Below are 13,834 nucleotides of genomic sequence, written 5' to 3' on the forward strand. Positions count from 1 at the left end.
GATGTGGAAATGCAGGCACAGAGAGTTTGAGAATTGCCCAAGGTCACCTAGCCTGTTAGTGGCAGGTGTGGATAGAATCCAGGTCGACAGAATATTGATGGGGCCCCCACATATGGTGGAGGTTTCCGTGGGTTTCCTCATCCTCAGCAGTAGCCTTGTTTCCCATTCATTGGCCAGTCTAGGCCTGGGTGCTCAAGGTCACTGGCTAGTTGGGTCCAGTTGGGGTTTGAGGATGGCAGGGTGACACCCAACCACTGCCTCAAGAAATGAGTGCCTCACAGGGGTGGGTGCCCAGGCCAACCCATGCCAGGCACCCCCTCCCTCTCCACCGCAGGAGCACTGGCTGGAAAAAGAGTTGGGGTCGGAGGCCAAGAGTGTGGTTACAAGGTTTATGGCTCTTGGGATCATTTTTCAGTGACCCCTGGAATGGGCTCTGCTGTTCTTTCTCCCCAAGGCTGGCTTTGGGGGTCACAGCGCAGGATGAGAGGCCCTTTGGCTGCCCGCCCGGGGCTGACCGTCCCCAGTTGCTGGGGTCTCTTTGTTCTGCCCTGGGCCCCACCATTGTGGAGAGCAGGCGACGGACTGCCCGATGAAGGGGCCTCGTCCCTCGGGGGAGAAAGAGCTTGGAGGTGGCTGGCTGTCTCTAGTGCAACAGCCTCTCCTGAAACCTGGCTTGGGGAGTGGGGTTTGGGGATTAGAGACCTATAACACCTTGACACTGCTCTTGAACACCTCCCAGTCCAGTGGGACAGAGAAGTAAACAGTCCCTGGCAACGGGTGTGGTGAGTGACGAAGGCAGCGCTGCTGAGGCCAGGGCTGTGAGTGTCCCGGGCGGGGAGGCTTCTTGGGTCCATCTGGAGCTGCTGGCGTGTAGGGCAGATGCAAGGGCTGGTTTCCAGGTTGGACAAACATGCTTCTGCTTCACAGTAGGGGGTGGAGGGGAATGAGAGCAGGGAGACCCTTTGGGGGCTGTGGCAGGGGCAGGGGGAGAGGAGGATGTGGGGGTGGAGGCAAAGAGGTTGATCCTGGATCTGTTTCCTGACAGGCTGGTGGCCAGCTTCTCCAGCCAGTCCTGGAGGGCTGTGGACAGTACCCTCAGACCTCCTCTTCTTGTGCCCATGGTGGCACAGCAAGGCCAGTGAAAAAGCAGGTGCAGCCTCCCAGCTTCCTGGGCCAAGCCAGGCTTTGGCTCTGGTGGGTGGAAGGAGCACTGGGTTAGGAGTCAGGTGCCAGGCTGCATCCCCCTCCTGCCACCTATGAGCCGCGTGACCTTGGTCAACGAGCTTAACTTCTGTGCCCCTTGGTTATAATATTTCCCTCCTGGGACTGCTCTCAGGATTATGAATGGGTCATTTCTCTGAAAGTCCTGGCACAGAGGAGATTTCCAAAAAGTAGTGGCTGTTCTCGTTCTTCTTGTGAATTTCTTCCTGGCAAATGGTGACTTTGAATATGGGAGTTCCAGGACCCACCCTCTTTGGGTAGATATGTCTGAATGCATCTGACGGTTGTTTCTCTGTTTCCTGGATAAGGTGGTGGTGAAAACTAAGACCGAGTATGAACCTGACCGCAAGAAAGGGAAAGCACGTCCTCCCCAAATTGCTGAGTTCACCGTCAGCATCACGGAGGGTGTCACCGAGAGGTTTAAGGTGAGTGGTCCTGTGGTGGGTGAGATGCTGCTTTTGCCCCGAGAACGGGTCTGCTGAGCTGCAGAGATGCCCTGCAGAGAGGGCCAGGGTTTGACATCGTTTGTCTGGGCTGATCCCAGCTGTGCACACCCAGTAACTTCTGGCTGCCTGCCAAGATGTCCTTGTGCTTTTTGTACATTTCTTTTTTCTTTTCCTCTTCCAAAATGATCACATATTACTTATTTTTATAACCGGGAAAACCCACCCATGAACTGTCTTTTAGACAAAGGTTATAAACATATGAAAAATCACTTACCAAACATTAAAATATTTACTAAACAGTTCCAGGAAGGAAGGAGACAATAACAAAAAGATAATGCACGGCACTGATCACGTGCCAGACAGGGGTCCCAGCCCTTTACCTAGTGAGCTCATCTGAGCAACCCTCCTGGCACCCCAGTACTATCGGTATAACCCATTTTACAGGTGGAGAGGTTGAGGCACAGAGTGGTCACAGCTCTACACAGCAGAGCCAGGATCCGATCTGCAGGGGGTCTGGCTTTGGGCCTGTGTGTATCTTCTGTCCTTCCCCCCATCCCGATGGGATGAAGGGGTGCTGCTGAGAGCGGGAGGGTTCCAGCCTGTCTGGGTGGGAGGAGCCTTCTTGCCAGCTTGGCTGCCTTCAGAGGTCACCTTGGTTGAAGAACAAGTTGGGATACTGATGAGGAAACTCATTCTTTGAGGAACAGGAGAGACAGGGGAAAGTGGTAGCCTCATCCAGATTCAAGGAGGTGAACTGAGAGACATCAGTGGGCCCCAGGCCTTGCAGAGTGGCCCTGTCTGGCTCTCTGGTCACCCTCCACTTGGCAGTGTGAGCAGTTTGCTTGTGCTGGGGGCACAGGGACTCCCATATCCACCCCCTGCAGTTTCCAGAGCACCTGTGGGTATGGCATCATATTTGATCTCTGTGACAACCCTGTGGATCACAGAAGGCGGGACTGGGGGCCATCCCCGGTTAACAGATGAAGCTGAAGCCCACAGACTGGGGAAGCCAGGGCGTAATCTGACTTTCAGTCCCTCCTTCCCGTTTTCACACGCTACCTGTCAGGACCTGCCTGGTCCAGCGGGTCCCGTGAGTGTTGCTGTGGGGCCATTACTTGTGTCAGCTCAGCGAATCCTCCCAGCAGCCCTCTGCCTGCTCCCTACTAATAGTAGGTACTATTTGTATTACCGGTGTTACAGATGGGGAAGTCGAGGCACACAGCAGTCTGTGTCTGTCCCTGCTGGTATGTAAGGATGTCGTGTGTGCCGAGAGGCTCTTTTGGTGGCTCCTGGCTCAGCAGATCATACGTGTTTGAGGTTCATGGCCAGGCCCAAGATGTAATGAGGTCAACACCTGTCTTCTGCGCTGGCCAGTGCGATTAGCATGTGCCTTATCTGCTGCCACTCACCTGTCCTGCCCCATCTGCACCCTAGGTTTGGCTGCTGCCCCTGGTTGAGGCAGGAGTGGCCTTGATTTCAAGGTCACGGTGTCCTCTGTCCTGTTGGCTAAATGCTGTCTGATGTCTGAGTGTGTCTGGGTTTCTCAGGCCCCACTTGCCCTTTGCTTTCCCAGCCCCGGCGTTTTAGGTCCCCACAGAGCGGGGTGCAGTGCGGCACTTGAACAGCTATTCCTTCATCTGTTGAGTGTCTATGATGTGCCAGGCTCTGTCCCCGACCTCTGGTGTTCTTCATTTGTACTTTTCCCACATGACCACCTGAAGCAGGTCCCCAGGTCTCTTGCCTAAGGAATGGGTGACGCATATTTGCCACCAGGGCCCTCGGCAGCCTTGGCTGAGACTCTGTGGTTACCTGGACCCTGTTGCCCAGAACCTGAAGGCTCAGAAGACCATGGGTGATTGTGCTCGTCCCAGTAGACTGGCTGCTGGCAGCAGAGGCCCTGCCTCGTCTCCCTGCCTGTACCTCCTGTGGCTGTCTGAGAAGGTGATGTATGCAGTAGGTGCTCAGTACATGACTGTACTGGACTAAGTCCGCTGGGTGTGTTCCTCTGCTTAGTTTTCCTTTCCTCCTTTATGATTCAAAACTGCCCTGAAGGGGGTGGCACTGGCCCCTTTACACACAAGGCTGTTGAGTCCCAGGTGGCCCCAGGGTGGCTGGGGTGCTCCCTCTGTGACTCTCTAGCTTCAAAGCCAAGGCCTTCCCACCATACCTTGCGCCACATCCCTCCCCACTCCCATGGGACACCCGTTGCTTCCCAGACCCCATCCCTTCCATCTCCTCCCAGGGCAGGTGCAGGTCACACCTCTGCCAGGAAGCCTCCTGGGTTCCTCTCATTTGCAACAAACCTCACTATCCTGTTTCCAGGGCCCTTTGTAGCCAGGCTGCAATAGCATCTAACAGTGACGGAGTGCTCCATGAGCTAGACTCTGCTTCACACTCCTATGCTCATATTATCTCATTTAATCTTCATAAACACCTCAGGAGGTAGGCGCCCTCATAGCTCCATTTTACATAGAGGGGAAACTGAGGCAGAGAGTCTTGGCAGCCTGCTCTCGGCTGTGGCACCAGAGGTCCTTGGTTTCTTGGAGAAGTGGGTTTGTGTGGGAGCACTCACCCCAGGCGCCATCGCTATTGAGCCATTCAGCTTCTACAAATCCTTTCCCTTTGTTGATTCAAAACCCTTGCTCTGCTGCCTTGAGCCACACAGCATGTGCGGTGCCCTCCTTCCCCATCCCCAAGGCCTTCAGAGACATGGCAGGCTCAGGTACCCCGGAAGCCTCCCCAGTGTACAGCTGCTTTTTCTGTCATTTCTTCCTGAGTCCTGGTTTCCAGGCTCCCTTCCCCCAGGTGCTCTCTTTTGAGAGTCTGTGTTGGGCTGTCTTCTCTTTGGGTGTGAAACCTGTGACCCAGTGTCCTGGCAAGGTCCATTGGTGTGGCCCTTCCAAGCATAGGCTGCTCTACCTGAACTGGTGACCCGAGGAGGGGAACAAGGCCATAGAGACCCCCTGAGTGAAGAATGTCAGCCAAAAATGAAGGCCTAGGGACTCTGTGCAGACAGAACTTCCTCATCAGCTGCTCCATGCCAGCCGTGGTAAGAGCTCCTTGATACCATCTCCCTGGCGCTTATTGCACACACAGTAACAGCTTGATAAGTAAATGGATGACTAATTGTGCTGCTGGCCTGCCATGAATGGGGGACTTGGCGAGATTTCCTGGGTCTGCCCGTGGGTCCTTGCTTGTTGAGGAAGTTCAGTGGCAGCTCATCGGATTGAGGCCTCTCTCTCGGGGCCATGCTTGCATGTAAGCCTCTAACAGGCGATGCCTGTCAGTTCTCACCAAGTCAGACAGGTGACCTGCTCAAAACCACACAGTGAGTGAGTGGCAGAGGCAGAGTAGGAGCTGGGCAGCCGGCTCTAGAAGCCTGTTGCTGTGGCATACCTCAGCCCACCAGCTTGCCCAGGAAGCCTGCAGGCTGGACTTTTGCAGCTGAACAACTTGCATTCTAAGGGCGTCTCTTCTCTGTGCCTGCTCTGAGCCCCTTCTCAACTGGGAAGGAGATTTACCTAGCTCCCTGCCCACTTGCTGTGAGGTGGATGTGAGAGGCAACCTCCAAAGTGCTGCTTCCCCAGGTGTATCTGGAGCCACCTGAGTCAGCATCACCTGAAGTTTGATTTTAACCCAGGGACCCTGAACACCAGGGAGATGTGTTTTAACAGATGCTTTCCAGGTGATCCTAATGTATCCTGAGTTTTCAAACCTTTCCGATGGGGATTCTAGCACAGAAGCTGGGAAGGATGAGGAGGGCTGGTGCCTTTTGGGAATGCTAAGGGTGCCCACCTTTCTGGAATGTTCTCCCAGCTTTTTATTGCCCAGTTAGATTTCTGGCATCCCTGAACGCGTGCACACAATGAGGCGTGTGTGAAGCTGCAGCTGATTGAGGGCTGGGGGTCTCTTTCTGAAACGGGAGCATGTGGGGAGCAGGCTATGCTGGAGACACGGGCATGATGGAGGGTGCAGAATAGAGATCCACCCTCCCTGGCTTGTGTGCCCCCCTGCCAGGGCCCAGTTGAATCTGTGGTTGGGACAGAGCATCTTCCTCGTCCCACTAGTGACTGGACAGCTTCCGTGCAGCTCCCTGGCCCAGCCATCATCTTAGCTCTTTCATCTCCACGGGTGAATCGCAGGAATGGAATCTCGCCTTTCCGATGTTGAAGTGACAGGTAAATCGTTTGTCCCCTCCTGTCTCCAATTTGTGTAGCTCAGAAGCACCTCATCTTTATAGGCCTTTGGATGGCATCTTTGAAACGGAGTGTCTTTTTGGATGCAGCTTTCTGATTGTCACTTGGGGATTAATCTCTTGGCTGTGAGGTTGCTAGGCTGGTTGCTAGGTAACTGCTGACTGGGAGAAGGTTCTGAGAGACTCCGCCACATGGGATGGCAGGAGGGCTCCCCCAGCGGCGGCCAGCGGCTTGGGCTTCCAAAGAGGTTCTTGTCAAGGAAAGCAGTCGCTTAATTAACTGGAGGCATATTTACGCTGAGAATAAACACTGGCTGAGATGTTTCTCAAATTAACCAAACCTAAACATTTTTGAAATTGCACTTCCCCACGGATGCCTGCAGAGCGGCGGGTCGGGGCTGCTGGGGCCGCTGCTTGCAGTTCTCCTTCCGGTCTGGAGACTGTCATTAGGGGCCCTCATTAGGCAGGTGACAGGAAGGCTCCCTCAGGGCCCACTCCAGTCATTCGTGCTTTGTGGTTCCGGTGATGACTGGCTGCTGACACTGGAGAGGTCTCCACACCCTGTTTGCCTGTGATGTGAGATCAGGTTTGGGTGGTCCAGCCCTGACCCTCACTGGGTACCATGTCACCCTGGGGCCTTGAGAGATTCTAAGGTCGGCTTTGCACAGGAACACCTTTCACCGCCAGCACAGGGCTGGGGAGCGGCTTGGCAGGAGAGTCCTCGTTAGTCTGCGTGGTCCTCGTGGTTGGCAGTCCAGACTCTGGTGGGGGTGTCCCTCTGCATCCTGTCGCAGAGGACTCTGTGGGTGGTTTGTGTCTTTTCTTCACATCCCTAATGACCTTGAGCTTCCTGCGTGCCCATCTGTTCCCACACTCTCCAGTAAGCCCCTGGTGTGTTTCAAGATGCATTTCTTAAATATTTATGAACAGTGATGCCGTTTCCTTGGCATTCAGCAGTGGGGGTGGGGTTCTTCCCATGGGGGTGGTATTGGAGACCCTGAAAGTGTGTGTGGACGCCCCCTCACCTTTAGCTATGCGAGCATCTTGTAGGATCCTGGGGCTGTGGTTGCAGAGCCCACCTTCCCCAGGCCAGCTGTAGTGTGGGGGCTTCGGCCGGATCGGATACCACGTGGGTTCAGTCATTGTGTGTGTGTGTGTGTGTGTGTGTGTGTGTATATGTGTTCACTTTTGTGTGGGTTACCTAAAATATTTAGTGCTGTAAACGCTTGAAGATGTCGGGATTCATCTTTTTCCAAGTTTTTTCCTTTTTTTTTTTAAACTGCATTACTCAGCAGAAATGCTCATTTCCTTCTCCCTCCCCCTGAGGGTAGGAGGATGGGGAGAGTAACAGCAGCCACCCAGCGCCGTCGACCTGGCGCCATCTACCCGGTGCATGCTTGGGCTTGGGGCGCCATGAGCACTGTCTCGTTCACTGTTAGTAACAGTTTCTGATGGTTGACCCTGCTGTCCTGATTTTGTAGGTGGGGAAATAAGGCCAGAAAGGTTAAGGAACAGGCCCAAGGTCACCCAGCTAATGAGGGTGACACACCAAATGCCACTGTGCTCTATCCTCCACGCCAGTGGGGTGTGTAGGGCACCTCCCCTGCAGACCCTGAGCTGGGCAGTGGCCCCAGACCTGAGAGGGCAGACGGGAGCACAGCCAGTGCTGGGGCCGCTCAGGCTTCCCTGTCCAGACGGTGAGCGTTCCGAGAACGAGGCCATGGGCCACTGCCTTTCACTTGAGTGACCATGTAACTCCCCGCCCAGGTGGGGCCCTTCTGTGAGTGACAGCAGACACAGTGAGTGGTCAGGATGCTGGGTGGTGGCCATCACCCAGGACCCCCGAGCCTCGAGGACACGTGTTCCCTCCTTATCAACTCGTCATAAACGCACCCTGAGGCCCAGATCCTGTTTGTATTTCTCTGTTCCCGGCTGTTCTTTCCAGAAAACACTCCTCAGGTCTCCCTTGCCTTCCACTAGGGCTCATGGCCTCTTGTCAGCACCCCCACAATAGTTTGCGACACCTTCAGCCTCCCGCCTCTCTCCTCTGGCCCATTCTTTATTTTTTTATTTTATTTTTTGAGACGGAGTCTCGCTCTGTCACCCAGGCTGGAGTGCAGTGGCGTGATCTCGGCTTGCTGCATCCTCCATACCCCGGGTTCAAGCGATTCTCCTGCCTCAGCCTCCTAAGTAGCTGGGATTACAGGCACCTGCCACCATGCCTGGCTAATTTTTGTATTTTTAGTAGAGACAGGGTTTCACTATCTTGGCCAGGCTGGTCTTGAATCCCTGACCTCGTGATCCACCTGCCTCGGCCTCCCAAAGTGCTGGGATTACAGGTGTGAGCCACCTCACCCAGCCGTGTTTTTGTCGTTGAGTTGTAAGAGTTCCTTATATATTTTGGATACTAAGCCCTTGTAAGATATGTGATTTGTAAATATTTTTTTACCATTCTATAGGTTCTTTTTTCACTTTCTTGCTAGTTTCTTTGATGCACAAAATTTTACATTTTTGATGAAGTATCATTTATTTTTTCTTCTATTGCTTGTATTTTTGGTGTCATATCTATCTAAGATAGTGGTCCCTGACCTTTTTGGCACCAGGGACTGGTTTTGTGGAAGACAGTTTTTCTACTGACCAGGGAGCAGGGGATGGTTTTGGGATGAAACTAGATCATCAGGCATTAGATTCTCATAAGGAGAACACAACCTAGGCCCCTCGCATGCACAGTTGACAATAGGGTTCATACTCCTATGAGAATCTAATGCTGCTACTGATCTGACAGGAAACAGAGCTCAGGCAATAATGCTTGCTCACCTGCCACTCATCTCCTGCGGTGCAGACCAGTTCCTAACAGGCCATGGTCTGGTACTGGTCTGCAGCCTGGGGGTTCAGGACCCCTGATCTAAGACACCATTGCCACATCACATGAAGATTTTTCCCTTGTGTTTTCTTCTAAGAGTTTTATGGCTTAACTTTTATATTTAGATATTTGACCCAGTTGAGTTAGTTTTTATATATGGTGTGAGGTAAGGGTCACATTCTTTTGCATGTGGTCCTAACACCATTGTTGAAGAGACTGTTCTTTCCTTATTGAATGAATGGTCTTGGCTCCCTTATTGAAAATCAGTTGACCATGGACTCATGGTTTTGTTTCTGGACTCTCAATTATATTACATGGATTTATATATCTCGTCTTATGCTAGTACCACTCTGTTTTGATTATTGTAGCTTTGTAGTAAGTTTTAAAATTGAGAACTCCTCCAATTTGTTCTTTGTTTTCAAGACTGGTTTTGAAAACAGTTTTGGCTCTTTAGGGTCCCTTGTAATTTCCATTTTCTGCAAACAAACAAACAAAACGACCTTTGGGTTGTTGACAGAGATGGTTTTGAATCTGTAGATCAGTTTGGAAAGTGTTCCCATCCTAACAATATTAAGTTTTTCAATCTATGAATACAGGGTATCTTTCCTTTTATTTATGTCCTCTAATTTCCTTCAAAAATTTTTTATAGTTTTCAGTGTACAAATTCCTTCACTTTTTAATGTAGGCAGTAAACTACAGAGGTATTAGTGGTACCTGTGACTTTGTCACCAATGTGTATCACAGGTGTTTTTATATCACATTGCAGCTGTGGGACAATGTGATCTTGCAACAGTGTTTATTGCTCATGGTTCCTTTGAAGCCACAGGATCAGATCTTGTTCAGTGTGTTAATAAACACATATATATCACAAATTTATATTTTTGTAATATTTCGATACCAGTATTTCAATATAATCAGTTTTCTTTGCAAGTGTATGTATTGTGTTTTATGCATTTAAAACATCATTCTAAGGATTTGTGGTTTCACACAGCTGCCAAAGAGGTCAATGACACAAACCTGGTGGAGCCCTGCACCCGCTGCTCCAGTGCACTATCCCTTAACACCCACAGCACTGGGGGCTGGGCCACCTTGGGCCACCTCAGGGCAACTGTGGGAAGCACAGCAATGAGTACAAATCCCTGCCCAGCAGCCATAATCCCATTGCCGTTGCTTTAGAGCTTTTGCTGCCAGCTGCACAGAAGTGATGTAAATTTCGGGATAATGTAGACCCTGCCATAATACACACATGCGTGCACATCAGTGGTAGGCATCTGTCCTTCAGATGACTTCTTGTGCTGTGAGAAATGCTAGTTTGTCACAAAGTGGCAGTTGCTCCCTGGGGTCCTGAAACACCCGGGACCTGTCTGCTTCCAGTGTCTTGGTGTGGCAGACAGGCATCTTTGTCGCCGGGCTCGTGTTCCCTCTCCTGCAGGATGTGCGATGCTGCAGCCACACTGGTCATAGACACCGGGTTTTTTGATGCTTCAGGCCCGTGGCACAAACCCTTTCTCCCTGCTGGACTCCCATTTCCCTCCTCCCTGGTAAGCTCCTGCTCCTTTGGGACGTGGACACCTCCTCCTGGAAGCCTTCCCTAGCAAAGTTAGCTGGGCTGGCTCTTTAGCAGTTCTCTGCCTGTGTTGGGAAGAGTTAACACCAGGGTGACGCTGTGGGACCCTACAGCCCTTCAGAGCTGCTCAACCACGTCAAAGCACCTGAGAATGTCCCCTGGCTGCCTGGGGATTCCAATAAGAAGGAAAAAGGCTTTTTGGGACTGAGGTGCTTTGGCCATCATGGACCACTTCCTTCATTAAAAAAAGAGAAAATTTTGACTGCTTTGATCTAAAGATGAATATAGTCCAGGCTGGGTTCCTCAATATGGATTGACCAGTGTCAGTATGATGATGATGATTTTTTGAGACAGGGTCTCGCTTTGTCACCCAGGCTGGTGTGTAGTGGCACCATCTCGGCTCACTTCAGCCTCAAACTCCCAGGCTGAAGCAATCCTCCCAAATCAGCCTCCTGAGCAGCTGGGACCACAGGTGCATACCCCCATGCCCAGCTAATTTTTTTTTTTTTTTGGTAGAGATGAGTTATCCCTATGTTGCCCAGGCTGGTCTCGAGCTCCTGGGCTCAAGTGATCCTCTCGCTTCGGCCTCCCAAAGTGCTGGGATTACAGCATGAGCCACAGCACCCAGCCTGCTATTCTTATTTTTTCCTTTGATTTTTTTTTTTCTTCGAGATGGGGTTTTGCTCTGTAGCCCAGGTTGGAGTGCAGTCCATGATCTTGGCTTACTGTAACTTCTATCTCCCGGGTTTGAATGATTCTTCTGCCTCAGCCCTCCAAGTAGCTGGGATTATAGACACGCACCACTGGGCCTGGTTAATTGTTGTAATTTTAGTAGAGATGGGGTTTCACCATGTTGGCCAGGCTGGTCCCGAACTCCTGACCTCAGGTGATCTGCCCACATCAGCCTCCCAAAGGGCTGGAATTACAGGCGTGAGCCATGGCACCCGGCCTTTCTCCTTTGATTTTGAAACAAAAACTTGAACATGTTCATGGGTTCCTGCAGGCACTGTGGGCCCGGGTCTGGGCCCCGCGCTTCCTGTGCCTGGCGGAGACACGCACCCTGGAAGAAAGGCCGGGCTTCTAAGGAAATGCGCTTCTCCCAACCTAGAGACTGCCTGGCCCACCTGGAGAAGCCAGGCATGGGAGTCAGACACTGTCTACCAACTCACGGGGTGTGGATGGAAGAGCTGCCCTGGATCTGCTTCCTTCCCAGGCAAGATTATTTGCTTAATAAAACCAAGACAGCCAGCACCTCCTGCAAACTAAATCCACGTTCTGTTCGATGTGTAGACGTTATTCTGGGTCGGCTCCAGGTGCCCAAGAGTTGCTCAGTGTGTGTTCATTAGGAGATAGAGTATCTGCTGGTTGTATTCACTCACTCACTCACTCACTCACTCACTGAATGTGCAGGAGGCATCTTCTCTGTGCCAGATGTGTGAATCACAGCCCTGCCCTCAGGGGCTCCGTCTGTGGGAAGATGAACTGAAAGGAGAGGTGAGTGTAACAAATTACCACCCATGCCACAGCTGAAGATGGCGCACGGGCATTCTCCCCAGGCCTGAAAGTCAGAAGTCCTAAGTCAGTTTCATTGCGCCAAAATCAAGCGCTGTGCAGGGCCCCGCTCTGTCTGGAGGCTGTCAGGGAGACACTGTTTCCCTGCCACTTCTGTCTTCTGGAACTGCATGGGGCTCATGGTCCCGTCCTCTGCCTTCATATCCTGTAGCGCAATGTCTTCAAGCTTCTCTCTGCTCTTTTCTCTGTCTTCAAGTCACCACCTTCTCAGCAGGGGCACCTCCCTCTGCTCCCCTGCTGGGAGGACACCTGTGATTACCTTTAGAGCCCACCTAATCATCCAGAATAATCTCCTCTCCTCAAGGTCCTTGACTTGATTGAATCAGCGAAGTCCCTTACCATATACATTTCCGGGAGTAGGACCTGGGTGTCTTTAGGGCCATTACTCAGCCAACGACAGCCAGTTTGCCTGGGCCCAGTCATGCACATTTGAGCCTCAGTTTCCCCATTTGTAAAACACAGTCAGTAATACTGCCCTGCAGGTGTTGTGTAAGGACTACGCAGACTTTCAATGCTGACCAGAGTGCAGAAGGCGGCGGACGTGTCCAGAGCGCCTCCTAATGGTAGTGTTTTGTTATGAGAGTATGAAGTCTGGTTGGGGGTGTAGCTTGGGAGCCCCCAGGAATTCTGCCCAGATGTGGAATCCTTTGTTTATCCCCTTGCTTCCAGCTTAGGCTACATGCAGGAGGCATCTGGAGAGTTTTAAACTTGCTATGCCACTATCACTACTTGGAGTGGAGTTCAGATGTTGGGGACATGAGAGCCTCCCATGATTCTCATCGGCAGCCACAGTTGAGTCCATTTTGTACCCAGGCTGGAGTCACTGCGAATGGCTGCCACCTCTCTTTTTGCATAGCCAACACCGGCCTCTTAGGATCACCTGGGTCCTGCTGGCCGACTGGAAGGTGCTGCCTTTTCAATGACAAGGCCTTTGTTCTGTGTAAAGAAAGGCGTTGCATTGGACGGTCTGCAGCTTCTGCTCAGCATGGAGACTGCAACGTTGTGTGGCAGTGGGTCTCCCATAGGGTAACAATGGCTCACCCGGCTCACGTGCCCACTGTTTGCCAGCCATGGGGTCTCCTGCACACCCCATCATAGACGCAGGTGCTGGGCCGGCATCCCTTTCACAGGAAACCAGGCGTTGGGGCGGATGCCCTTTGCAGGGTCACTGTGTGTGGCCGAGCAGGCCAGGAACCCGAGGTTATCTCACTCTTAGTCCCTGGCAATGAATGGCTAGTTCGTCTGTCTTTTCAAGTATTTTCAAATTGGTTGAAAGATGGAGTTGCTGGTCGTCGTGGTTCTCCCAGATGCTTACGATCATGGCATGTTGTTGTAGAGAAAGCTTAAAAGATACTGCAAGGTCCTGGAGGAAACGCCGATGTCTGGCTCAGTAACATCATCCATTGTTCCAGAATCCTTCCAAGTATCTCACGGGAAGGGGGCAGGGACTTAGGAAAGTCTCCAAACTGTGACACACTTTTACTTCACTTTAATTAGGAAAAAAGAGATGCTGGGCTCCTTGGTGCCTGCATGCACGATTGGTGTCCCGATAGAGGCTGGGATGTTCCAGAGCTTTCCTGGGGCAGGGGGCCTGGCCAGGGCTTTGAAGGGCAAGGAGGAGAGAGGGCAGGGCAGCCTGGCATGGCGCAGAAGGAACCGGGTAATGGCAGAGAGAACAAGTGTGGGGGAGGGGAGCTGGTCCTGACCGCTCTGAAGTCACTCTGCTATTAGGGGCCCCGTAACAAAGTACCGCAAACTGGGGGTACTCAGAGCAACAGAAATTTACTCCCCCACTACTGGAGGCCAGAAGTCTGAAATCAAGGCATCGGCAGGGCTGTGCTCCCTTGGAAACCCTCAGGGGAGACTCTGTCCTTGCCCCTCCTAGTTCCTGGAGGTTGCCACCATCCTTGGTTTTGCTGTGTAGACACAGTGCTCTAATCTTCTGTCCTCACGCGGCCTTCTCCCTGTGT

The 13,834-nt window shown here is 52.1% G+C and overlaps 1 protein-coding gene across 3 annotated transcripts in view; it reads left to right on the forward strand.

Moving 5' to 3' along the window:
- The window catches only part of NSG1 (neuronal vesicle trafficking associated 1), a 31,989-nt gene that overhangs the window by 3,488 nt on the left and 14,667 nt on the right, over positions 1 to 13,834 (forward strand). For all 3 annotated transcript variants that reach the window (XM_058430317.1, XM_032135938.2, XM_032135937.2), the window contains exon 3: positions 1,530 to 1,646. In XM_058430317.1, the coding sequence (XP_058286300.1) occupies positions 1,530 to 1,646 (117 nt within the window). The remainder of the gene's footprint in view (positions 1 to 1,529; positions 1,647 to 13,834) is intronic.

The sequence above is a fragment of the Hylobates moloch genome, unplaced genomic scaffold (genome assembly GCF_009828535.3).
Source record: "Hylobates moloch isolate HMO894 unplaced genomic scaffold, HMol_V3 SCAFFOLD_17, whole genome shotgun sequence".
Lineage (NCBI taxonomy): Eukaryota > Metazoa > Chordata > Mammalia > Primates > Hylobatidae > Hylobates > Hylobates moloch.